The sequence below is a fragment of the Monodelphis domestica genome, chromosome 4 (genome assembly GCF_027887165.1).
Source record: "Monodelphis domestica isolate mMonDom1 chromosome 4, mMonDom1.pri, whole genome shotgun sequence".
NCBI lineage: Eukaryota > Metazoa > Chordata > Mammalia > Didelphimorphia > Didelphidae > Monodelphis > Monodelphis domestica.
Genome location: NC_077230.1, coordinates 264,585,732 through 264,611,776, shown reverse-complemented (window position 1 = coordinate 264,611,776; position 26,045 = coordinate 264,585,732). Strand labels below are relative to the sequence as shown.

The 26,045-nt window shown below is 40.9% G+C and overlaps 1 protein-coding gene across 11 annotated transcripts in view; it reads left to right on the top strand.

Moving 5' to 3' along the window:
- Positions 1-26,045, top strand: part of AMOTL1 (angiomotin like 1) — a 275,805-nt gene that overhangs the window by 242,838 nt on the left and 6,922 nt on the right. For 7 of the 11 annotated variants that reach the window (XM_056794476.1, XM_056794483.1, XM_056794477.1 and 4 more), the window contains 4 exons: positions 13,459-13,649; positions 19,521-19,646; positions 20,622-20,848; positions 24,629-24,961. In XM_056794476.1, the coding sequence (XP_056650454.1) occupies positions 13,459-13,649; positions 19,521-19,646; positions 20,622-20,848; positions 24,629-24,961 (877 nt within the window). The remainder of the gene's footprint in view (positions 1-13,458; positions 13,650-19,520; positions 19,647-20,621; positions 20,849-24,628; positions 24,962-26,045) is intronic. The other 4 variants (XM_016433903.2, XM_007494990.3, XM_056794479.1 and 1 more) reach the window with 1 other exon arrangement.

Below are 26,045 nucleotides of genomic sequence, written 5' to 3'. Positions count from 1 at the left end.
AGGCAAGTAACTTAACCACTTAGTGCCCTGGATTATTCCATTTTTCCCCCTCCCTCAATATTTTCCTCCCCAATCCATGTAAAGACAATTTTTAACATTACTTCTATTTTTTATGTCACTCTAATATTTTATTTATTTATTTTCAATTGAAAAATGTATTTAATTAATTAATTTAAAATATTTTTACATGATTACATGATTCATGTTCTTTCCCTCCCCTCCCATAGCCAATGCAAAATTCCTCTGGGTTTTACATGTGTCATGGATCAAGACCTATTTCCCTATTAATGATAGTTGCACTAGAGTGATCATTTAACATTACCTTAAAAATTTTTTTGAGCTTCAAATTCTCTACTTTCTTCCCTAGCCTTCCCCCTCGCTGAGACAGTAAGCCATTTGATATAGTTCATACAAAACATTTTTCCATATTGCTCATGTTGTTAAGAAGCAAAGCTGTGGGTAATTCTTAAGAGTGTAAGCTACAGACAAGTTGCTTATCTGCATTAGTGAAGGGAGCTTACGCACTGGGAGCCCTCTTCCATGCTGAAATCTGGACTCCTTCTCCCCCAAACAATTATTAACTATGCTCTGCAGATGAGATTCCTTTCTAGTTCTGGTACTTAAGTCTCTAAGAGATTGTGAATAGTCCCCTGATTCTCACTGTGCATCCATTGATATCTATGTAACATGGAGATGGGAAGTTTTTAAGATCCTTTGGAAATGCCTCAAAAACATCCGAGAATCAATAACACAGCAAGCCCATCTTCCGTGGCCTCCTTGCCTTCCCTTTCACAGGCTCAGCAGAAAATGCTCCCGCTGTGTCCCAAAGGCTGACAAATAAAGCCTTTGGCCTGACATCAGAGGAAGGGGATCTTAGAGCCCGAGCCCCTCCAGGGAAATCACCCTGCTTGAGATCTGGATGAGGACTCGGGAACTGTTACCACGGGTTCCCCCAACTGTTTGTGATTGTCATGTGAGGGTCAAAGAAGTGCATCTTCTCTGTGAACAAAACGCCTGAGAATCAGTTTGTCCTCAAGCAGAAAGACTGACTTTATTTTATAGAAACAGGGAGTGTTCGGTCCTTCCTCTTCTGGAGCACTTACTAAATACTCAAGGCTTCCCTTACTTCAGGAAACCAATATATTGACTGTTTCCCCCTTTATTCTTAGTTAAATAATACTCAAAGGTTACATCGGGCTTTAAGTTTTACAAAATACCTTGCTCGTATGATCCATTTCATCTTCACAACCCTTTGCAATAGCTGCTATTATTCCTCTTTTCAGATGAGGAAACTGAGGTGAAGATAGGTAAATGACTTATCCAGGGTCATATAGCTAAAAAAGATTGGAGGTGAGAGTCAGAGTCAGGTCCTCTTGACTATAAGACCGCTAGGCCAGGGGTCCCCAAACTATGGCCCATGGGCCACATGAGGCCCCCACCACACTTCCAGAAGAGGTACCTCTGTCACTGGTGGTCAGTGAGAGGAGCACTGTATGTGGCAGTGCCGCAAAGAGCAGCATTGCTCATGTACAGTACTAATTTCGGTGACAATCCTTTGCATGGCGCCTTGTTCTGAGAGTAACTGAATGAGAACAAGGTGCTGAGCAAAGGATTATGGGACTACACAATGGAAGATGTCAGCATGGTGAGCAGTGATCTGGGGGAGGGGATTCCACACTGTGTATCCTGCTGCCCGGTATAGTGGTGGCAGTGATGGGTCTGTACAAGGTGTGACAGGCCCATCCCAGCCAGCGCTGCAGCCTCTGCTATCCCAGACAGTGGGATACAGATTTGTTCATAGTTTTTTTAATAGTCCGGCCCTCTAACCATCTGAGCGACAGTGAACTGACCCCCTGAGTATAAAGTTTGGGGACCCCTGCCTAATGACTAGGCTATACTGCCTCTTCGCTGCTTATTAACCCATAGCCAATAAATCAGTAAGTATTTATTAAGCCTATACTGTGTGCCAGGTACTGTGGAGACAGACACAAAGAGTGGAACAACTTCCACTCTGGGAGACAAATACATATATCCATAGAGAATAAATACAAAGTTAATAAATACAAATAATATAAAGATACTTAATTACAAGGCAATTTGGGACTGAGATGGATGGGTCCTCACCACGTGGGCATCATGAAAGTCTTCCATATTGTAGGCGGTGCTGGAGCTGAGTCTTGAAGGCAGAAGACACATGTGGGGCACAACACGTCCAAAGGACATGAATCACACCCAAAATAGGCTCTAAGTAGCCCAAGTTGTAGCTCTTTGGATCTACCTGGAAAGCAGCAAACTGAGCATGTAACATTATCACAACCTTGCCAGCAGATAGTTAGAGCCGGATGTTTCTCTTGGAAATTAGGATCGTTAGGAAATGGGTCATCAGGTTAAATCAGCTAATATTTGTAAAGTCGTCAGCATGGCACCTGGCACATGGTAGGCTCTATATAAAGTGTCTGTCCTTTCCTCTTCCTCTCTCACCTTGCAAAGACACCCAAGACTCCTTCTGTTTCAGCAGAGTACGTCATATGGCCACCAAAGTTGGATCCTCACCTTATTTACTCATAATTGTGTGTTCTTACATGGCTGTGGAGCTTCTTGGCTCCAGCCTCGCTGACTATGGAGAGGCTTTCCCAGACCACTCTAAAACCTTGCTTCTTTACCTCCCAGTGTTCCATTTGGCTGTGTCAAAGAGCCATTGATTTGACTCTCCCCCTCTTCTAAAAATGGGCTGTGTCACTCTAAATATAGCACAAAGGCTCCCTTTCCCCCTCCCCCTCCAACAACAACAAAAAAAAGCAAGACCAATATTATTGCCCACATCCTGTGGGACATGATTTTATGTGGAATTTTTTGAGAAAGATTTAAAAAATTCAATGCATCTTTGCAATGTAGTTAGAGCTCCATACTTATATCTGTGACAAGGCATGGTCACGCTTGGGGACTCCCAATTTCCCAGGGCAGCACCTTTTAGAAATGTTGTTCACTCTGGTTGACCTATCCATTATTCCTGAGATTGGTAAGAACAGCAATTTTTTACTCTGGGAAATTAATAGAGGTGTGGACTTTATAGATAAGAGAAGTGTTTTGGTGAGTCTGTGAGACTTGGAGAGTCAGTTTAATTCCAGAAGCATGCCCTGAACCACTCTGGTGTGTCCTGCTTTCATCCCCCTCCTCTCTCCTCAGCTTTCCCAATCCCACTGGAGATGATAACAGAAGTGTAGGGGGTTAAGACCAAGAAAGAGATACTTGAGAAAATAGTCTAGCACAAAAAGACTTTACTCAGGAAAGAGAACCTTCAATTAACAGGCTTTCCCCTTTATTCTTAATTAAATAATACTTGATGAGAGACAAAGCTGGTCCTAAGGAAGACTAGGTGGAGCAGAGAAAACAGAGATGAAAGAGAAAAGGAGAAAAAAAAACAGCATGTCTAAATATTTTCCAAGAATTTAAGACAATTTCCACATGTCTTCTTTCAGTCATTTCTCCCACTAGCTCAATGAAATAGGAGAAGGAAGGATGGAAATTTTTATAGATCAGAGATCGAGTTCAACCTCATTATTTTACAGATGAGAAAACTGAGGCACAGGGTGTCTAAGTCTAAGGTCACACCATAAGTATCTAAGGCAGAATTTGAACTCATGTCAGCCAAACTCCAATATTCTATCCATTCTTCCTCCTAATTATTACTTCATTATTGATGAGAAAATTGAGTCCCTACAAAGTTAAGTCCACTTGCCCATGTTCAAACCGTTAACCAATCGACGGAGGCTAACCTAGAAAGTCTGAGTGCTATCACTTGGGTCCTCTTTCTATCAGTAAGGCTACGAGAGATCCCCCTTCTGTGGTTTTATTTCAAAGCTGTTTGTGCACATGTGGCACCATTTGCTACTAGCCCATGTGCATGGGTGGCATGTTACTCAATGGCAGAGACCTGGTCATGTTGTCCTTTATGCTTTCCTGTTGCCTAGCACGTAGCAGGCACTTTATGTTTAAAAAATGGTTAATTGTTGTTTATTTATTTATTTTATATTTTGCCATGGTTACAAGATTCATGTTCTCTGCCCCCTCCCGGTGCCAACAAGCAATTCCACTGAGTTTTACATGTTTCATCACTCAATATCGCAGGCACTTTATAAATGTATTGAATGAAAATGAAAAGAAATTAACTTAGTCTGTCCTATGAGAGGTTTAGATAGGATGCAAGCGAGAATTTATGGCAGTGAAGCTTCTTAAACATTGGAATGGTTATCTGGAGGGGATGAAACATAAGATTTAGAGCCAGAAGGGACTTGGTGCATCATCTAGCCCAATCCCTCTACTTTACATAAGAGCAAATGAAGAGGGAAAACTCAGTCGCTCTGTGTATTGAGAGCCAGGTCTAGAGACAGATCCTAAATTCAAATCTGGCCTCAGACACATCCTAGCTATGTGGCCCTGGGCAAGTCATTTGACCCCCATTGCCTAGCCCTTACCACAATACACAGTATTAATTCTAAGATGGAAAGTAAGGGGTTTTTTGTTTTTGTTTTTAAGTAAATTGAGGCAATGTGCAAAGCTACACAGGCAATAAATAACAGCAGAATTCAAACCCAGGTCATTGGACTCCAAATTCATTGTTCTTTTCATGGTTATTATTATTTAGTTGTCATCCTGTTGGAAGTCAGGAGGATTTTTTGAGGTCCTCTCCTAGCTCTGTGTCTAAGCCTCAGATGGTGACTATGCCTCTTATTTGCTGCATGAGGTTCACTTCAGTAGCAAACTGATGCTGGTCAATAAAAATCTTTGACACAGTAGAATTTATATGTGTATATATATGTGTGTGTGTGTACATATATATTTTTTAATCTTAAAACATTTTATTGGTGCCTTTGGTCTTTACGTAACACCCTTACCACCCTTTTGCTTCCCACACCGCAGAACTGAATCTTCTGTTTAATAAATACAAATTGAAGCATAGACCGGAAGAGACCAATGCACCAAAGGAATCCCCACTCTAATGCATCCCACAAATGGTCATCAAATATACATCAAATATACAAATTGAACAAGTTTAGGATAAATGGCTGTTCCAGCCGAAGTGCTCCCTTTCTAGAGATAATTAAGCCCCATTGCCTCTCAATGCCTCAGTTTCCTCTTCTGTAAAATGAGGAGGGTTTAGCCTAAATGCTCCTTAAGGTTCATTTTGCCTCTAAAAACTTTGACCCTGTGATTCTTATTTTTAGATGGTTCCCTTGGAAAGACCTGACTGCCTTTGTAATATGGGGCTTTGGGAAGAATCAGACATAACTCCAATATTGTTTATAGACAAAGCGAAGGAGTGAAGTTAGTTAAAAGCCCTCAAAGAGAAGGAGCTCCCTCTTAAGGCAGCCTCCTCCACTCTTGGACAGCTCTCAGTGCTAGGAATTTTCCCCTCATCTCTAGCCTAAACCTGTGAATCTTCAACCCACAGCTCCCAGCTCAGCCCTCTGGTGCCAAACAGAACAACTCTGAGCCCCTCTTTCACATTATAAGCTTTTCACATGCTTGAAGACCTCTGTTGAGCCTCTTCTTCCTGAGGCTTCTCTATTCTAGGCTAAATATGCCCAGTTCCTTCAGCCAATCCTTTAATTTTTTTTTAAACCCTGACCTTTTTGTTAGAATCAATACTCTAATATTGGTTCCAAGGCAGAAGAGTGGTAAGGGCTAGGCAATGGGGGTCAAGTGACTTGCCCAGGGTCACACAGCTGGGAAATGTCTGAGGTCAAATTTGAACCCAGGACCTCCCATTTCTAGACCTGGCTCTCAATCCAGGAAGTCATCTAGCTGCCTCTCTGCCAATCCTTGTACGTGAGGGATTGAAGGTTCTTCACTGGCCATCTTGGTTGCCTTCCTCTGAATACTCTTTAACTTAACAATGTCACTCTTGAACCATGATGTCTGCAAATTAACACAGTGTTCCTAATGAGCTTAGACAAGGGTACAATGCAATGAAACTCTCACCTTCCCCATCATGGAAGCTGCATTCCTCTTAATGGACAACCAAGAGTTGAGGTGGATAAAGAACTGGACCTTAACTCAAGAAGTCCTGAGTAATCTGGCTTCAGACACTGACCAGCTATGTGTCCTTGGACAAATCACTTTAATTTCTGTTTGCATCAATTTCTTCATCTATAAAATGGGTATAAAAATAGCACCTACCTCCCAGGGTTGTTTTGAAGGGTCAATTGAAATAAGAGTTGTAAAGCACAGTGCATGACATATGGTAAATGCTGTCTAAATGTCTCATTGTTGTTGTTTATTTATTTTCAGTTGTATTTGACTTTGTGACCCTGACCCAATTTGGGGTTTTCTTGGCATAGATACTAGAGTGGTTTGCCCATTTCCTACTCCAGCTCTTTTTATGGTTGAGAAAACTGAGGCTAACAGGGATAAGTGACTTGTCCAGGGTCACACAGCTAAGTGTGTCTGAGGCCAGATTTGAACTCTGGTCTTTATGACTCCAGGTCTGACACGCTATTCACTGTACCAACTAACTACCTATATAAATGTTAGTTATCATCATCATGATGTTAATGCAGTCCAATATTGCCTAAAATAATTTGGAAAAAAATCTGACACAGTATCTAATCATGTGTGCAGTGTTTTGTCTTACTAGCTTGTCCCCTCCAAATCCCCCCCCCCCAAACCAACTCCCTGCTGGATGGGAATGAATGTGTTTCATCCTCTCTTCTTTGGGACCTTCATTGGTTTTTCCCTTACTCATATGTTCAGCTTCCTCAGAGCAACCTTTTTCACTTCCATTGCCATAGTCATTGTGCATGTTGTTTTGTTGGATCTTTGCATTATGCTTTGGTTCCAACACATCCTCCCATGTCTTTCTTTCTTTTTATTCTTTCAAACCCTTACCTCCCATCTTGGAATCAATACTGTGTATTGGCTCCAAGGTAGAAGAGTGGTAAGGGCTAGGCAATGGGGGTTAAGTGACTTGCCCAGGGTCACACAGCTGGGAAGTGTCTGAGGCCAGACTTGAACCTAGGATCTCCCATCTCTAGGCCTGGCTCTCAATCCACTGAGCCACCCAGCTGCCCCCCTCCCATGTTTTTCTAAAAATCATATCGTCCTCCTGTCTTACTGTACAATAATACATCTGAATCAGGACAGCACAGTGCAAAGAGCATTGAACTTGGAGTGAGGGAACCCAAATCAAAGCCCCAGGGTCTGCCCCTTGTGGCTGCATGACATCAGGCAAGCCCTTCCCCTTTCTAAGCTTTCTAGTCTTCCTTTTCTGTAAAACGAGGGCATCCTTTCCAGCTCCGGATCTCTAAACGTAGAATGATAGTTGTTGTTTTTCAGCCATTCCAAAATCGATGGGCCACTTCTTTATTTCTGGTTCTTTGGTATCACACAGAGTGCTGTTATGAATACTTCAGTATCTATCGTACCTTTGACTTTGTCTTTGACTTCCTTCAGGTATCTGCCTTATAATGGGGTTTCTGGGCCACCTGATAGAATTTCCTGTATCTTAAAAACAAAACCGAGGTGGAAAGAATGGAGATTAGGAAGACATGCTCTTCAAATAGCCCCTGGGTCCATTGGCTCCCTACTCTTCCTCTCTGGCTATTTCGGTTAGAATTAGACTCAGCCACTGTAGTTCAAGGGTCCGGCTGTTCCTCTAATAATACCTGGATCCCTTTGATAGTCTAGGATGCCATGTTGATTGGGGAGTTTGCATACCTCTTGGCCGGCATGGAAATGTGAGCTCTGGACTTGAGGAGAAGTTCTGGAACATCATGGAAATGGCCACACTGGCACGCTTCTTAGTTCAGCCTTCTAAGGAGAGCAGCACAGTGACTGACTGCTGCTTTGAACTTCTCCCTTTGTGGCTTTGAGGCAGTTAGCATTGGAATGATGTCTTATTCTTCCCAAAGTCCCATATTACAAGACTAGAAAGAAGAATCATAGAATCATAAAGTTTTTAGAGGCCAAATGGACCTTAGAGATCCTTTAGACTCCCCTCTCCTTATTTTACAGATGAGGAAACTGAGGCTCTGAGAGGCAAGGGAGCTTCATTATCTCTAGAAAGTAAGCAGTTCATCTAGAACAGTCATTTTGCCTAAACTTGTTCAATTTTTATTCATGCAGCACTTTTTACCTCTCCCCAGGGTGATGGAGAGGCGGGTTGGAAAAGTAAAGTTGGTTATGACTCAGAATTGCATGTTTTATTTATAATCCCAGCCACAGAAAGACTGAAGTATAAATATGATCATTTCCACTCGTTCTGGGCAAAAGTTCAATGGATGGGAATCAAGAGGCCTGGACTCCTTGTCTTAGCTTTGTCACACATTTAACCTGGGCATTATGGAGAAAGTCATGGTGTATCTCTTCTCATCTGTAAAATGGAAACCATAATAATAACTCATCCTTACATGGTGTTGTGTTTTGGATGAAGCCCTTTCCTCCTGCAAAAGATAATAATGCTGTAAAGGTAAGTAGGGAGTGCAAGTGTTATTATTTCCAATTTACAGATGAAGCAAGTGAGGCTCATGAAGGTCAAGGCCATTGTCAACAGCCTGTAAGTGGTAGAACTGAATTGGTCACTCTTAGTAGTAATAACAATAATAATACCCTTGAGAGACAGTGCAGCATGCAGGATAGAGAAACTTCCTCATTCAGGAAGATCTGAGTCATTCCCATCTCTGAGACTTATCCAGGCTGTGTTACCCTGGACAGGTCAAGTGACCTATTAATACCATAAGCTACTCTCTAGGACTATAAATTATAGAATAATCAATGATGTGTTCTGACAGAAAGAGTACTCATAGGAACTCCCTTTCTCAATAAAGTGAGTTTGTCATTTCCTTCCTCTACCTCCCCCCCCCAAAAAAAGAAAACAGAACAAAACCCAGCACCATCTTAGCTTTTTATAGCACTTTGTACTTTCCAGAGTCCCTTTATTCATTTATTTTTTCATTTAAATCTCACAAAACCCCTCTGTGATTACAGGGCAAATATTGTTATCCTTATTTGAGGCAGGAGACTGAAATGGAGAAGTAACTTGCCCAGTAATATAATTAGTTAACAATGGAGTTGGGATTAGAATGGAAGTCTCTCCCCTCTGAGTCCATAACAACAGATGGCATGAAGGGTAGGGGCAGGGAAGATGAGTATCTGACTATGCCACTCTGGTGAGGGAAACAGTCTTCTCCCTTGGGGAGTTCTGGGCTGGTGTTTTAGAAGAATGTAATTTTGAGGGATAATATTGTCACATCTTCTCCTTTGCTAAGGGACCAAGATACACATGAAGAGAGAAGTCATCTGGAGATGTCTGGGGCACAGTGGGGTGGGAGTACTAGCTGTTATGTCCCTACACTTTTTCTCAGAGGCTGAGTAAGTTTGTTTATTCCCCATCTGCTTCCATATTCCACTGGGTGAGTTGATAGCTAAATGTATTTATCTTATGGGACTAATCTCTGAGAAACAGAAGAGCAGGATTTCAATTCCCACATAGAGTAGGACAAAAAAAAAAAAAGCTTTGGAACCAGGGCCCAAATGTGGTTTGGGGGAAATGATTCTCTTCCTGGAATTGAGTTCATGCCCAGCCTCCCGAGAACAGGTGGGTGAGGGACAGAGGAATCTCCCTCTGAGTTTGGGAATCCACATTCTCCAGAGTTCAAGGGAGTATCTGGTTTAGCTTTGATCTCATTCCAGTCCTGCCTTAAATTAGCACTAACCACAGATGCCAGGGCTGGTGCCAACTGTAGAACTGAGCCCAAGCCCTAGAGCAGTTGGTGCTTCAGCTCCAGTGAAGATCTTAGTGGCACATAGCTTTCATAAACTAGGACTCCTGGAGTAAGGGTCCTTGAAAATATAAGAACTTGGGCAGCTTTCCCCTCCCCATCTCTGGAGGAGACTATGGAAAGGCACTGCTACCTATGCTCCCAGGGTGGTACTTGATTTGTGAGGGCCATAATATTATAGAATTAGAGCAAGAAAGGACATAAGAGACCATCTAGTTGAAACCTCTTATTTTATATAAGTAAAGAAATTAAGTCTCAACAAGACGAATTGACTTGCCCAGCATCATACCAACAATAAGGATCTGTAAAATGGAGATTTCAACACTAGACTTCAACCCCCAGAAGTCTTTGGTATTTCCCAGAATTCCCTATAATCTCACCTGAGTCTCTACCTGGGCGAGATCACAATGAGTATTTAACTAGCTGTCTGGCTCACACAAGGGCTTTACTCGCCATTGCCAGATGTATTAAGTAAGCTGTGAATGAGCTAATCAGCCCTAGGCACGTGGTTTTCTTATTTGTATTCTCTTTATTCCTTGATTTCTAATAATCTTTAATAAACCTCATAAAATATAATATTTCTATTACTAGAGACTAATTTAATTTTTACAGATCAAAAGTGGGATTTAAACCCATTTTGGGACCACATATATAACATCGTTCTAATCCTACACATCCTTTAATGGAAAAAATAGTGTTAAGAACATTGACTGCTCATCCAGTGTTCGTCCCACCATGTTTTTCCATTAAGAGATAGGTAGGAATAGGATGATATAATTATACATGTGACCTCAAATGACATAACCAGTTTTTGGAAGACTTAAGATGATTCCCGAATGGCATCAGTTCATAGACTATTGCCACTGTCCTTTTCCTTGATTTCCTGAAGACCTTGGTAGAATCTATGTTCATGTAGAAGGGAGGGAGGCATTACTGCAGTAGTAGCCAAAGGGAGCTGACCCAGTACCAGTTAGCTATGTGAGGAGGGGTGATGGTGATGAACACTATTGTATGAGTTTACTGCAGCCATACTACTTCCTCCTTGAGGCTAATTTCAGGAAAGTAGAATCTTCTCTCCCCTCCCCCTTCTTGTTGACTTAGTAGTATGCCTCTGCCTACCATGTGTGTTTTTCATAAACTGCCCACCAGGATGATGAGTGGGCTAGAAATGATGCCATAAGGAACTGGTTTAAGGAATTGAGGGTATTTAGACTGAAGAAAAGCAATCTTGGGAGTTAGGTCAAAAGAGGGGAATGATGACTGTCTTTTAGTATTCTAAGGGCTAAGATAAAGGAGAGGAATTAGACTTGTTCTATTGGTTCAGAAGACAGAATTACAGTGGGGAGAAATTTCCCATTTCTGAAGCTTATTGCCTTGGGCAATGACCTTGGTCATGTCATTTAACTTCCTGGGATCTCCATAAGAATTCCTTGTCCATAAGATGAGGGGATTAGACTAGAGAACTACTGAGGTCCTTCCAACACTTGAGCTAAAATCTTTTGATAATTTAGGGTTAAATTGCAGAAAGACAGATATCAGAATAGAATGTTAGACCTGGAAGAGAACTTAGACATCACTTGGTCCACCCCCCTCTTTTCTTAAGATAAAGAAGCTGAGATCAGGAAACTAAGTGGCTCGTCTAAAGGCAGAAAACTAGTCAAGAGAGTCAGTGTCAGGCATGGAACCTAGGAGTTCTAATTTGCCATCCATTGTTCTTTTCACTATATAGTTCATAGGTCTTTCCCAGGTCTAAAGTTCTGTGATTCTATGATTCTTTGTTAAGGGGAGAAAAGATGTGGGTATATCAATCATTCAAACAACAACTCATTATTGCCCACACAGAATATATTCACAGCCATGCCTAACATTTTGAGGCATATAGGAAAAGAACATCATGGCCCCTGCTCTCAGAGAACTTGCAGATTACTTGGGAAAATAAGATGGACACTGAACCTTACACCACAAATCATTACTAAATGTCTACTTGTTTGGTACAAAATAAAAGAGCTCAGGGAGGTAAGGGATCAGTAAGAGCTGGAGTCATGGAAGAAGATTTCAGAGCTCCAAAGCCAAGTTTGAACTTGATCAGAGACTATGAGTATGGGTAAGATTTGGGTAGGCAGAAGAAGGGAAGTAAATGGAATAAAATGATGAAAACAAAGAGATAAGAATGAGTATAGCATAATAAATAATAAGATTTTATTAAGGATCTTGTCATGCAGGGAGAGAAAGGTAAGGAAGACTTTTTCTCATCCTAAAATAAAGTGGTAGTTAAAAAAAAAAGTAAGATAGTACCAACTATTAGCAGGATTTCAATGCTAGGCATGAGATGTTTGAATTTAGTTCAGTAAGCCATGGGAAACCACTGAGCAAATGATCTAGGACACGAGGAATAGGAGATCTGAGACAGTGAGAACCTAGTTCAGAAAAGAAGATAGAGCAATAGGAAATAAAGAGCTTTTTGGGACAGACTTGATAGTTGAATAAAAATAATGATCAAGACTTGATTTAGCATTTTGGGAGAGCTAATAAAGGTTTTTGAGCAAGGGAGTGAATCATTGAAGGAGTGCTTAAGAAGTTAGTCTGGCAGAGAAAGACTAAACACAAAGAAATCAGCTAGGGGACTAGTATAGTATTTTAGATGTGGGATTATGAGGGCATGGATTAAGCTGATAGCAGTGGGATTGAATTGGATGGAAAAGGATACAAGAAAAATTTGGAAAAACTTTTACTAGGGCTTGGTGATGGGGTATGGAGGGCAGTAAGAGTAGGAGGCAAAAGATAGGAGTCAAAGATTTGAGATTTCTTCCATCCCAAAGGTCACTAGGATATTATGTCACAGATTAAAGGAAGGAAGGGGTTTAGAATCCATCTCATCTAAGATAGCAAAGGTCTGTGTGCATGGACAGGGGCCACCTTATGATAGTCTCAGAGGGTGGCTGACATGGAAAGAAGTTAAGGTACCTGCCTTGGACTATTTTTGAGCTTCAAGATTATTATTTCTCTCTCTTCTCCAGAGACATGGAAATGGCCAGTCTTATTTCACATATTATGAAACTGAGGCCAAGAGCAGTTCAGAAACTTGTTCTGTGTTTCTCAGAAAATAAGTGGCAGATTGGGGATTTAGATACAGGTTCTCTTGACTACCCTGGACCATGGTAGTGTTACCACTGATAAAGGAAGCAGCAGGGTACAGTGGAAAGAGCCCTGGTTCTGGAAATAAAAGAGCTGGGTTTGAATCCTAGCTACCTCTGAAGCTTTCTACCTGTGTGACCTTAATCTCCCTGAACCTTGGTTTCCTCATTTGTAAAATGAGATGGTTGGACTCAGTGACCCCCAGGGTCTTTTCCTGCGCTACAAATCTGTGGTCTTATGATCCTAAACCAGGAAGGTAGTTGATTTTTGAGGGAGTTTAATGGATTTGGGTTTGTACATGTGGAACTTGAATGCATGTTGATTGTATGTTGCTATAGGGAAGGGAGGTAGATGTGTTTGTAATATATATACATAATCATTTGTTCAAGTTCTTCTCATATATGAGTAGATAGCAAAGGTCTGTGTGCATGGACAGGGGCCACCTTATGATAGTCTCAGAGGGTGGCTGACATGGAAAGAAGTTAAGGTACCTGCCTTGGACTATTTTTGAGCTTCAAGATTATTATTTCTCTCTCTTCTCCAGAGACATGGAAATGGCCAGTCAGGGAACATGGCAGACCACAATGCCCCAGCACTTATGGAGCTTGTGAGGGAGAAGGAAGAAAGGATTTTGGCCCTGGAAGCTGACATGACCAAGTGGGAGCAGAAGTACTTGGAGGAGAGTACCATTCGGCATTTTGCCATGAACGCGGCTGCCACTGCAGCAGCTGAGAGGTAAGACTTCATTATATTTGATGATGTGTTGAGGCAGGGTTCAACTTAGAGGAAGTTGAATTTGAAGACCGAGGTCGCAGAATCATTGAGGATTATAACTCAGGTAAGCTCCCAGAGGACTGGCTGAGTGCTCTGCTGAAACAATGAAGAAACACTTGATGTATGTAACGTCTAATTGTCTCATCCAAAGACCATATTTTATTATTTTAGGATAACATGAATTCAAGATTTTTCAATTTTCACTTTTTTTTAAAGTTTCTCCAGCACAAAATTAACATGGTCCTTGGCTCATAACAAGTACATAATAAATGTTTATCTCTCCAAATCAGTAAATCCCAATGTAGCAGCACTAATCTTTGTAAATCTATTCAGTTGCACATTTGGTCCCAACGTTTGCATGGTCATCTCTTGATTATCCAAATTAATGAATAAGAACCAGAGGAGCATCTAATTCAGAGTGTCAAATGCTCCAAATAATTCTGGTTTTAGGATGTGTTTTTCTACCTAAATTTGAACATGAGTGTATACTTAGCATTTATCAAAAATGTAACCAAAAGCATGGAGATATGGCAGGCCTGGTGGCTAGGACAATGAACTTTATGTTAGAAATATCTCAGTTTGAACCCCGCCTTAGACACTATGTGGGCATTATTACCTTCATGATCCAATAGGAAGCCCTCTCTTTAGACTTTCAAGCCCTTCATAACCTGACCCCTTTCTAACAAATAACTTGTCTTCCCATACTCTCTACTCTGGTGACTCTCTTCTCTTTGCTATTTCTCAAGTAAGACACTCTCTCTCCCAATTCCAATTCCAGGAATTCTGACTAGTTCTCTCCTATACCTACAATTCTCTCTCCTCATCTCTGCCATCCGGTTTCCTTCAATCTCAGTTCAGATTCCATCTCCCTAATGTTCATTAGCCTTCTCTCTGTGGTTGTCTCTAATTTATTCTGTGTGTGTATCATTTGTGCCTAGTTGTTACATGTTGTCTCTTCCATTAAATTGTGAAGTCCTTTAGGGAAGAGGCTTTTTTTACCTTCCTTTGTATCCCCAGGGATTTAGCAAAGTGCCAGACACATAGTACAAGCTTCCTGACTTGACCCTGGGCAAGTCTCTTAATGTCTATCAGTCTCAGACTGAAAAATAAATAGAGACGTCTGTGAAGGATATAATGTGAACTAAGGCTGGAAAACTACTTTGGAAACAAAATTATGAAAAGACTTCAATATTAGAATACAAAGGGAGGGGGAGGAAAAGAAAATGATCTTTGTCTCCAATGAATAATGTTTGGAAATGACCAAATAAAATAATATTTAAAAAAAAAGAATACAAAGGGATTCAGTGGGAATGGAGAGGAAGTGACTTATAGAGGAAGATATTGCAAAGGCAGAATTGATAAGAATTGTCAGTTGACTGAATGGGGGATATGAGAGAGGAAGGAGTCGAAGATGATCAAGTATTTAAGGAAGATGATGGTTCCCTGACAGAAATGTCAAAGTAAAGGAGAATGATAGCTTACGGCAAGAAGATAATGACTTCAGTTTTAAACATAGTAATATGGAGGCATCATTTGGACATCCAGCCAGAGAGACAAAAGAAAGAGGTTGAAACTCACAGAATCTTCCTGTTGGAAAGGACTTCACAGGTCATCTAATTCAGTCCATATTTTTTAATCCCTTTTACAATCAACTCATCCAACAAATATGGTCATCCAAACTTTGCACAAAGTTCTCCAGTGAGTAGAACAACTACCTCTAGAGATAGCTTGTTTCACTTTGGCATATATAGGTCTACTTGCTTTTCCTTACATAAATCTTAAATTTGCTTCTTTGTTATTACCCCTAGTTCTCCCTTTTGAGGCTGAGCAGGTCAAGCCAAATCCTTCTTCTCAGGACAACCCTTCAGATACTTGAAGACAACCGTATATCCCTTCTCACACCAATTCTTCTTTAAGACAAATAGTTTTAAATCCTAGACCAATCCTTGCAATCTGAATGCATTCAAACCTATAATTACATGGTTTTGAGTAGCATTGAATCAAATGGACATGTTTTATGTTGCATAATCAAATGTAGGTCTACGACTCAGGGAGTAAAGTAGAGAGGAAAGAATTTTATGTGGGAATCATCTATATAGAGATTATAATCGAATAACGGGAATGGATGTGATTTACAAGACAGTGAAGAGAGATACAAAAATATCAGGGGATCAAAAACATACCTTTGATGGATAACCATATGTAAGTGGCAGAAGAAGGATGAGGAACTAAAGAAAGAAAAGATAGCATTCCTTGAAGTAGAAGGAAAATGAGTGTGCCATGTCAAGGAAACCAAGGGAGGAGAAAAGTATCAAGAATGAAGTCAATAGATTAATGCTGCAGAAAGATAAAAGAGAGTGATAATTCTTAAGAGGCTTTTATTTGGGCAATAAGGAAGTCATTAGGAAGAGAGCAATTTTAGGCGAGTGATGGGAACAGAAACCAGATTGCAGAGATCTGGACTGAGTTGAGGGTGAGGAAGTGGAAGCAGTGTGTACAGTATTTAGGAGTGTCTTCATGGAATATTAGAATCAAGTGAAGGTTTTTGTTTGTTTGTAGAATGTGGAATATGAGCATATATGTAAGTAAGGCATTATGAGAGGAGAGATTAAAGACACATTAGAGAGGGAATGGTTGGTGGAGAAAGGCCACAGAGGAAACTGAAGGGGATAGAATCCAGAGCACAGGTGGAATCAAGTTAACAAGTATTTATTAAATTTCTACTACCTGCCAGGTATCTTGCTCAGCCCTGGAAGAGATATACTCAAAGATAAAAATGGCCCCCACCTTTAAAAAACTTACAATCGAATGGGAACAACTTGTAAAAAAAACTATGTACAAATAAGATGTATACAAGAAAATTTGTAGTAATCTCACAAGGAAGGCATTAAAGTTAAAAAGAATTGGGAAAAGCTTCTTGCAAACAGTAGACATTCAACCTAGCAAGTAAGAGGGCCATCTCATCCTTTGGAGACTGGTAAAGATGAGTGAGAACTTCAGAGGCTTGGAGGTGGGACAACTTTGAACTCAGTAAAGTAAAGATGAGATTATCTACTGAAAGCAAGATGGGCTGGGGGTAGAATTGGGAGCATGAGAAATCACACTGGCTTGTCTCTTTCCCAGCCCCTGCTGGTTAATGAATGAATAAAATAAAATTTAAAGAGTTAACTGTCAAGTACTGTGCCAAAGGCTCCATGGAAGAAGATTGCATATTGTCTCTATCAAAAAGAAGGCCCATTTGTTTTTTGTTATTTTCACTTTTAACCAAAATGTTCAGTTTTCAGTTCAGTTTAAGTTCAGTATTCAGGAATGGCAGAAAAAAAATCAATGGAAGTGGTTATCTTTGAGAATTCATTTGAAAATTTATTTGCTACTGTTGACAGTAATTGATTCTATAGCTTTGCTTACCCCTTATAAAGGCATTATCTTGTTTCTATTTCAAAGAAAATCCCAATTCACTCAAATTGCTGTTCAAAAGTAGTGAATAGTGAAAGGTTAATAGATGCTTCATTGGCTGAAATTAATTTCAAGCATCTATTAACCTTTTACTGTATACCAAGCACTGATAAAAACACATCTTTCCTCAAAGAGCTTTCTTATTCTTTTAAGGAAAACAGTTTTCAAGAAGCTTCCCCTTAGCCACTGAATCTCACACATCGATAGTCGCTTGCTTAAACTGAGAATTGAGTGGGTTATCATGTATGAGTCCCTGCCTGTCCCCAAACTTGAGCCCTGCCTGTCCCTAGACTTGAGTCTTTTGCCTATAACTTGGGTTTGGTTGTTGGAATTGAAGTGCACCAAAGCTCTGGGTGAGGATCTTGCTAGAATTAAAGAATGTCTTAGAATTTTAAAAGAATGTCTGAAAATATAGCCTTTTAGGTTCTTTTATGAGTCACCTGAGGCTGGTTGGACCTGAACCAACAGAGACTAAAGCTGAAGGCCCTAAAGCAGTCATGATGGCCTATTATGTCATATTTCTTTAGTCATCCTTGTGAAATTGGTGGTATTTCTTTCTCCTTTAGTGAATGTTAACTAGGTAGAGGGCATTTTACTAGCTAATTAAAAGGTTCTAGTGCTCATTACTGAAGTACAGAATTAAGGCATTTCTGGTGAGATGCCCAGAAATGAGATAATAGTATAATTCCTTACATTTATAAAGAGTTTTATGGTTTACAAAGCACTTGAATGGATATTATCTCAATTGGTCCTTACAAGGACCTTGTGAGGGAGAGAAATATACACTGATAAAAACTTTCTAACATAAAAATGTTATAAATGACTTGGGGAAAAGGTACTGATGTTTATCAAATTTGAGAAGCTGGAAGATGAAAGAATCTAATAAGAGGAAATTTAGTAGAAATGAGTATAAAACTTTATAGTTGGGGCAAAACAAATCAGCTTCACAAGCCCAAAATGAAGGAGGCATGGTCCAAGAGCAATTCTTATGAGAGATCTAGGTTGAGTGTGATGAATGGCATATACATATAATCCCTACTGTTGGGGACGATGAGGCTGAGAGGCCAATTGAATTCTAAGATTTCTGGTGACAATATGATGAATCTTCAGGAATGTGAAGGCACACAGCCTGTCTGAGGAGGGGCAAACCAGATAGGAAATGGATCAAGTCAAAGCTTCCATGTTGATCAGTAATGGGTTTGATCTAAGGGATTGGGGGGCTGGCTATTGTACTTTCAGCTTGGAAAGGTGAAGATAGGACACTATAATAAGAAAGAAAGGGAAGGGAAAGCAAGGCAAGGAAGGGAAGGGAAAGATATGTAGCTGGTATGTGACCAAATTGAGACTAGAATCATATATTGTATACTTTCCAGTACTCTAGAGCCAAGAAGACCTAAATTAAATGTAGCTTCAGACATTAATAGCTATGTGCCTTGGATGAGTCACTTAACATCTGTTTGCCTCAGTTTGTAGACAGAGGGTTGTAAAATGGGAATAAAAATAACATGTCTCCCAGTATGGTGAGGATCAAAGGAGATAATATTTGTAAAACACTTAGCACAGTGTTTAGCATGTAATAATTACAATATAAATATTAGCTATTATTTTTTGCTGTTTAGTTGTTGCAGTTTTTCCCCTTTGTGACTCTATTTGGAGTTTTCTTAGCAAAGATACTGAAGAGGTTTGTTATTTCCTTTCTCTAGCTCATTTTACAAATGAGGAAACTGAGGAAAATGGGGTGAAGTGACTTGCCCAGGGTCACACAGCTAGCAAATGTCTGGGGCCAGATTTAAACTCAGGAAGGTGTCTTCCTGACCCCAAACCAGCTCATTATCTAGTGTGCCACCTACCTGCCCTCTAGGTATCATTAACAACTATTATTCTAGAGAGCAGGACACGAAGAACACATTTGTTGTATAATCAATCAGTGAGTATTGATTGAGTATCTGTTATATACTAGGCACTGGGGATACAAAGACAAAACCAAAGCAATCCCTGCTCTCTAAGAGCTTGCATTCTATCAAGAAAGCAACAGGTCCAACATTCACCCCTCTAATTAGCTATGTTCCCTTGAGGTAGTTGCTGAGCTCTTTGAGCCAAAGTTTCTTCATCTGTGCTGTGGGAGTCATTGAGCCATCCCTGCTTACTCCCACCAGATTGTTGTGAAGAAAGCACTTCATGAATCTGAAAGTCCAATAAAAATGTGGATGATTGATAGTAATGCTGATTGTGCACCTGTAGGTGGGAACAGGTGGTTTGTCAGCAAGCTGGGAAAGAGATCCCTATTTGTGATGCTGCTAGAAGCATTGGAAGACAAAGCATTTCATTTTTCATCCATGCTGAGTAATGAGGTGTGTTCTTTATCTTTGGTGTCAGGGATGCTACAATCATCAATCACTCAAGGAATGGCAGCTACAATGAGAGCTCCCTGGAGGTCCGCATCTGGCAGGAGGAAGAAGAAGTTGTGCAAGCCAATAGGAGATGCCAGGATATGGAATACACGTAAGGCGTCCATGGCTCAATTCTTCCCATGGGGTTTAACAGCTCTAATCATTTGGCTTAAGAACCCATAGAATTTTCCTTTTTCCTTTCATTCAAATATATAGTGATATATATTCTATTTTTTTAACATAACTATCTCTTTCCACTAACTTCTCCTGTCCTTTGCTACAGAGCTTTGAGGGAAATCAAGGATTTAGAAACACAATTTTGGAAGGAAAGGAAACCAAACATTTGTTAAACACCAGCTGTGTACAGAGAACTATGCTTGGTGAAATAAAAGGTTTAAATAAGACAATCCTTGCCTTCATAAGATCAGAGACATTAGACCTCATCTAGAACAATCTACTCATTTTACAGATGAATGTAACACATACACAGATAGCTACAGTATAAAAGAATACACAGTTAATACCTGAGAAAAGGGGCCAAAAAAGTTTATCTAGAAAATTCCTGAAAGTGACAGCATTTGAGTTGGGCATTAGGGGCTGAGGAGATGTCTGGTTAGGAAGGTGTTGTATAAACACGACGCTGTTCCCAGCATAAGAATTGGTGTTAGCCACAGGCAAGTGGTAGGGAAGTATGAATTCTATATAAAGAATGATGCGATAAATACATATTTGTTGACCAACTTCCCTGATATTCTTGGTGCTCTTAGATAAGGACAGTAGAAAAGGCAAATATTGGTGTTGGATCCATGAGATGGGTGACCTCAGCATAGAAATCATAACAAACTGGACAGAAGAGTTAGCCCCATCTACATACAAACACACATTAATGCATATTTCAGTAATGAAAAACCCAGTGATGACCTCTTGGTCACATAAGATTTGGGGTAGATTGGTAAAAATAATATATCTATTCCTGTATCTTACAATCTTAGCCCGAGGGTTGTGCCCAGAACTGAAGGTATTACTATGCGAGGAAACAGAACTCTGTCTGTAACCTAGGGGTCTTTTGCTCTTACTCTCTCCCCAGCATAAAAAATCTCCATGCCAAAATCATAGAGAAAGATGCCATGATTAAGGTCCTTCAGCAGCGATCCCGAAAAGATGCAGGAAAGACAGATGCTTCTAGCTTACGTCCTGCTCGCTCTGTCCCATCCATTGCTGCGGCCACAGGCACACACTCCCGCCAAACCTCTCTAACCAGCAGCCAGTTGGCTGAGGAAAAGAAGGAGGAGAGGACCTGGAAAGGGAGCATTGGTAAGTTCCATAAGTCTTAATGGTCTCTGTACTGAACAAGAGATAAAGGCATCTAGGTGGCTCAGTGCATAGAAAGCCAGACCTAGAAATGGGAGATCCTGGGTTCAAATCTGACTTCAGATACTCCCTAGCTGTGCCACCCCTGGGAAAGTCACTTAACCCTAATTGCCTAGCCTTTACCAGTCTTCTGCCTTGGAATGGATACTCAGTTTCAATTCTAAGACAAAAGGTAGGAGTTTAAGAGAAGAAAAAAGTAAAGGGATGGAAGTATGGAGACCTTCATTTTAAGCCTCCATTGGCCACTTATTGGATGAGACTTTGGGCAAGTCATCTACCTTTGCTTCCTCTGTAATGGGGATTAATAATTGACCTACATATCTTACATATGAAGAGCAAAAGAAATAATAGATTTCACAGTCTTTTCAAAAAGAAAATGTGCCATCGAGATATATGGCACTTCCTCCCTTTCTTGACCTTCAGCAGTCAATTTCATGAGTGGCATTGGGCAAATGGATTCCTCCACCTATAGTCAAGTTTCTGGTTGATGAATCTCTTGGTTCTTTGCTAGTTCCCAGCAGACAGACATACTAGTGCATGGTTAGGTCCAAATTCAAACTTCTTCCAGCTTCATAGGACCTGCCAGAGCTTGAATTCCAATGACACAGCCTTTGAGGGTATCTACAGGATCACCATCACACCACACTGAGGCAGGAGAGGAGGATTTCAATGGATGAGATAGAATTTTTTATTCCTGTTATTTAGGCCAAGACTTCCTGGAGGCTTTTGGAGGTAGCCATTTAATCATAAGCTCATGGATCTAGAGCCAAAAGATTTGTTAGATGTTATATAGTCTGGCTTCCTCATTTATAGATCAGGATTGAGATTTGGACAAGTTAGATCCAATCTTCTCCAATTGAATAAACATTTATTAAGTGCCTATGATATACCAGACATTGTACTAAACACCAGGGATACTATTAATAAAAAAGAAAGGCAGTCCAAGTCCTTAATAAACTTAAAATCTAAAGGGGAAGATAGCACACAAAAAGTGGCAAGAAAGCAGGAGTAGGGTGATGGGAATGGGACACTAGAGGGTACCCAGTTTCTTGTTCCATGGGGTTGAAACCAGGCAGCAGTTGCAAAATGGAGTGATCTGAGAGTCCATTTAGGTGACTTGTCCAAGGTCACACAGGCTATTAAGTGGCAAACACAGAATTCAGACTCATGTCCCATAATTCTCAAGTTCAAGACTCTCCCCTGGAGTTTCTGGTAGCAGTCTGTCGAGTTAGGGTCAAAAATTAGGGATTAAGAAGACCTAGAAATAATATCACCAAAGGCACAATCCTAGACATCTTTTCCATAGAATGCCTCCTCTCCCATGCTGAACTGCCAAGAAACTTGGGGTAGAGAGGTATAGGGGTAAGGGGGAAGTTCTCTTAACAAATTAGGCATCTTTTGAAGATTCCCCTTAGAAGCAGAATTTGTGTCCTGTGTAATATTTTCCCTTGGTACTGCAGATCAAGGTTGGGGTGGGTGGTGTTCTAAACCCAGGAACACTAGAGAATTTTGACTGCTTTGTGCCAGGGGGGTTAAGAACATAAGGGAGTATGAAGAATAAGAAATCTGGTGATCAAAGCTACCCAGCCAGGATCTCTGTTTGAAGTCCCTCCACAGCCCTGTCTCAGCAGCCCCCTGCCCTCAAAGGAAACTTACTTCAAAGAGGATGTGTGGACAGCAGCTGTGCTCATCAAAGACCCCTCCCAGGGCAATTGTACTCTGCCCCACAGTTAGAGAGGCTTGTTGGAGACCCCAGGAAAGAGAAGCGAGATCAAGGACAGCTGGAAATGTGTCGAAAGAAGGCCAGCCTGCAGTCAGTCAGTCTATGCCATCTCTCCGTCTAGCCACTGATCTTCTGCCTGCCTGCCCTGTCCCCTTCAAACCTTCCAAGCATAGAATTAGGGCTGCCAACAAAACAGACTCACCAAGAATCTCAGGATCTTCTAGTCTAACCTTTACCTGAACAAAACCTCCCTCTACACTATCCCTGGACATGTGATCATCTATGTGAAAACCTTCAATAAGAAGGGTACCCACTCCCTCCCCAGGCAACCCATTCCTATTTTGGGACAATTGGTCATTGGGAAGTTTTATCTTGCAACAGGTTTTGAGACTTCAGGTATCTAGGAAATGTTTTTGTGGCCCCTTTTCCTTGTCTCTTCTCCCCTTTTCTGCCTTCAGTAATGACTAGGGCACATAGAACCCATTATCTACTATTGAATCAGAGCTCTAAGACATTTATCTCAATTAGTTTTATAAGGAGATACGTAGAAGCTTCATAACATCTATTCCTGATTTGGGGAAGGGGCTTAAAAAAGTTTCCTTATAGTCTTGACAAAATGGAATACTTCTTGTTTGGGATGATTAACCAGAGCAAGATCTCAAGTAGATTTATTTCTCTTCTTGTCAAGGGATGCCCATGTGTAGTTACAGGAAATCTATAAATCACCATTTAAGCTGCTTTCAGGAAAGCAGATATGTAAACTTAACTGATATGGCTGCTTTCTGAATTACCCAAATGGAGACCAACTGGCTAGGAAAGCAGCCTACTGCAGGGGGAAGCACATTGACTCTAGAGTCAGAGGAGTCGGGCTCAGACATTTTCCAGACCCTCTTAATGCTAGAACCCTCCCTCTGTGATTCTGGCCAAGTAATTCTAACATATATCTAATTTATACCTAGTTGTTTCTGTGATGTTTTCCCTATTTGACTAAAAACTACTTGACTGCAGGGACTATTTTTGCCTTTTTGCCCCAGCACTTCTTAGCACAGTGCTTAAATAAATGCTTGTTGACTTCATTTGATCTATTATATTTACTACCTTTGTGACTTTGGACTTCACTCTTGGGCCTCAGTTTCTTCATCTGTAAAATGAGGGGGTTGGACTAGATGGTCTCTGAGGTGCCTCCACACTCTCAATCTATGCTCTTACAATGAAAGCATTTAATGGTCTATGTATAAGCCCCAGCACTTTTTAGAGACATCTTTTCCTAAAAGATAAGCTTTAGTTTCCCATCCTAAAAACTTTCATAGCTGCCTTAGGAGTTTCTCCTCTGAAAAAAAGTAGCCCTTCTTTGAATATTCTTCTGGGGAGTCAGACATGGTCTTTTTCCTTGGTGCCCTGACTGTAGATCGACACCAGCCCAAGCTTCTCTTGGAAATATCTGAGAATAAGAGAACTTCATGTTTAGGGTGACCCGTTTTCCTTCTCCCATAGCTATAGCCTTAAGCACTGGGCTAGGGGATGTCATCAAGGAGGAGAAACTAGATCCTCATGAGCACTGAGCAGTTTGCCTGATCTAGGTGCTCAAAGCCTTCCTGTCCCCATTGGAGATGCTCTGTTATTTCCCAATGCTCTTCACCTTCCTTCCTGCCCCAAGGTAAATAAAAATGTGCCTCCTCTTCCTTCATCTCCTAACTAACCCTCAAAGTAAACATTGCCATAAGGATGGTGTGTAGCAGTTTGCTTTTCAGCAAGGGTCTTCATGAGCCCCTAGAGTCACCGCTAAAAAAAAAGAATAGGGAGAATTTCAGAAACAGCAGCAAGCTAGCGGAGGAAATGTTTTTAGCCCACTGGACACATTGCCCATGAGAGAGACCAGTTTTTTTCAGACAGCACCAGACAACAACCCATTGTCTGGGTCCTGCAGCTGAGAAGGAAAATCTTGCCCCAGCTTAATAAAGCACCCCACAATGCTGAAAGATGCTTCTTTTCTCACTCAGGACTGCTATTAGGAAAAGAGCACCATGACCATGCTTCTACTTCTTTGCTGCCCACGCCTCCTTCCCTGCCAGCACCAGCAGCCTCATCTCTGTCCCCGGCAGCTTCCATGGTTTTAGCCAGCAGCTCCCATGCCAAAACGGGCAGCAAAGACAGCAGCACTCAGACCGACAAGAGCTCTGACCTCTTCTGGTCCGGCATTGCTACTTTTCCCAGTCGTGGCAAGCTAAGCACCACCCCTTCAAACAGCCCCACCCTGAAGCACACAGGAGCCAAGGGGACTGGAGAAAAGCTGGGTGAGTGTCCCCCCACCTCTCTATCAGGAGGGGTCACAGGTAGGGAAGATTTTTTTGCTTAGAGGCGTCTGAGACACAGTTTATATTTAATTATTATTCAGCTTAACTCCCACTCTGAAGAATGGAAAACAAAATGTCTTTGAGCATGAGGGCAAGAGTGGTGTAATAAATAGAATACTAAGCTTAGGATCAGGAAGAACTAGATTCAAATCCTGCTTCAGGCTCTGACACATACTGGTTGTGTAAGCCTGGGCAAAGGACTTGAACCCTGAGGGCTCTAAGCCTGAAGTATCAAACACAGGGTGGATATAGCCTACAACTTTCCCAAGTACAGCCTAACCAAATTAAAGCATAGTTCCAATCTAATTTTAATGTGTTAATGTATAATATATATATATATTTTTAAAGTACAACACAGTATATAAATGTATGATTTTCTAAGTCCAAAAGTGGCCCTCGGGTATCCTTATATACTGTATAGTGACCCCAATTTCAATTAGAATTTGATATCATTGGGGGCAGCTGGGTTGCTCAGTGGATGGAGAGCCAGACCTAGAGATAGGAGGTCCTAGGTTCAAATCTGGTCTCAAACATTTCCTAGCTGTGTGACCCTGGAAAAGTCACTTAACCCCCATTGCCTAGCCCTTGGAACCAATACACAGAATTGATTCTAAGTCAGAAGGTAAGGATTTAAAAAAAAAAAAAGAATTTGACATCATTACTTTAGGCCACTCTCTAAATCTCTTAACGTGCAAAGAAGGTAGTGACCTGACTTGGTAGTGGGAATTTCCTCACCTGGGCGTTGCTATACTAGAAGTGTCAAACCAGGGAAATGTTTAAATGAATAAAAATACCATACAATGTAGATAATGTTAATTTGTGGTCTTCAAAGTTATTATCTTGTGTGTAGGAACCGATTTCTTTTTGAGTTTGGTATCACTTCCCTATAAAAATGAAATCACAAGTACAGCTCCTATCCCAATGAGGGAGGTAATGTGTCTCCCTATGACATTTGGGGAATAGTAGTTGATACTCCTATGGATTTAGGAATGATTTCTCTGGTGGCATAAGCTTTAGCCATCAACATTTCATGAACACTAGGTAGTTATAGAAATGTCCTGTT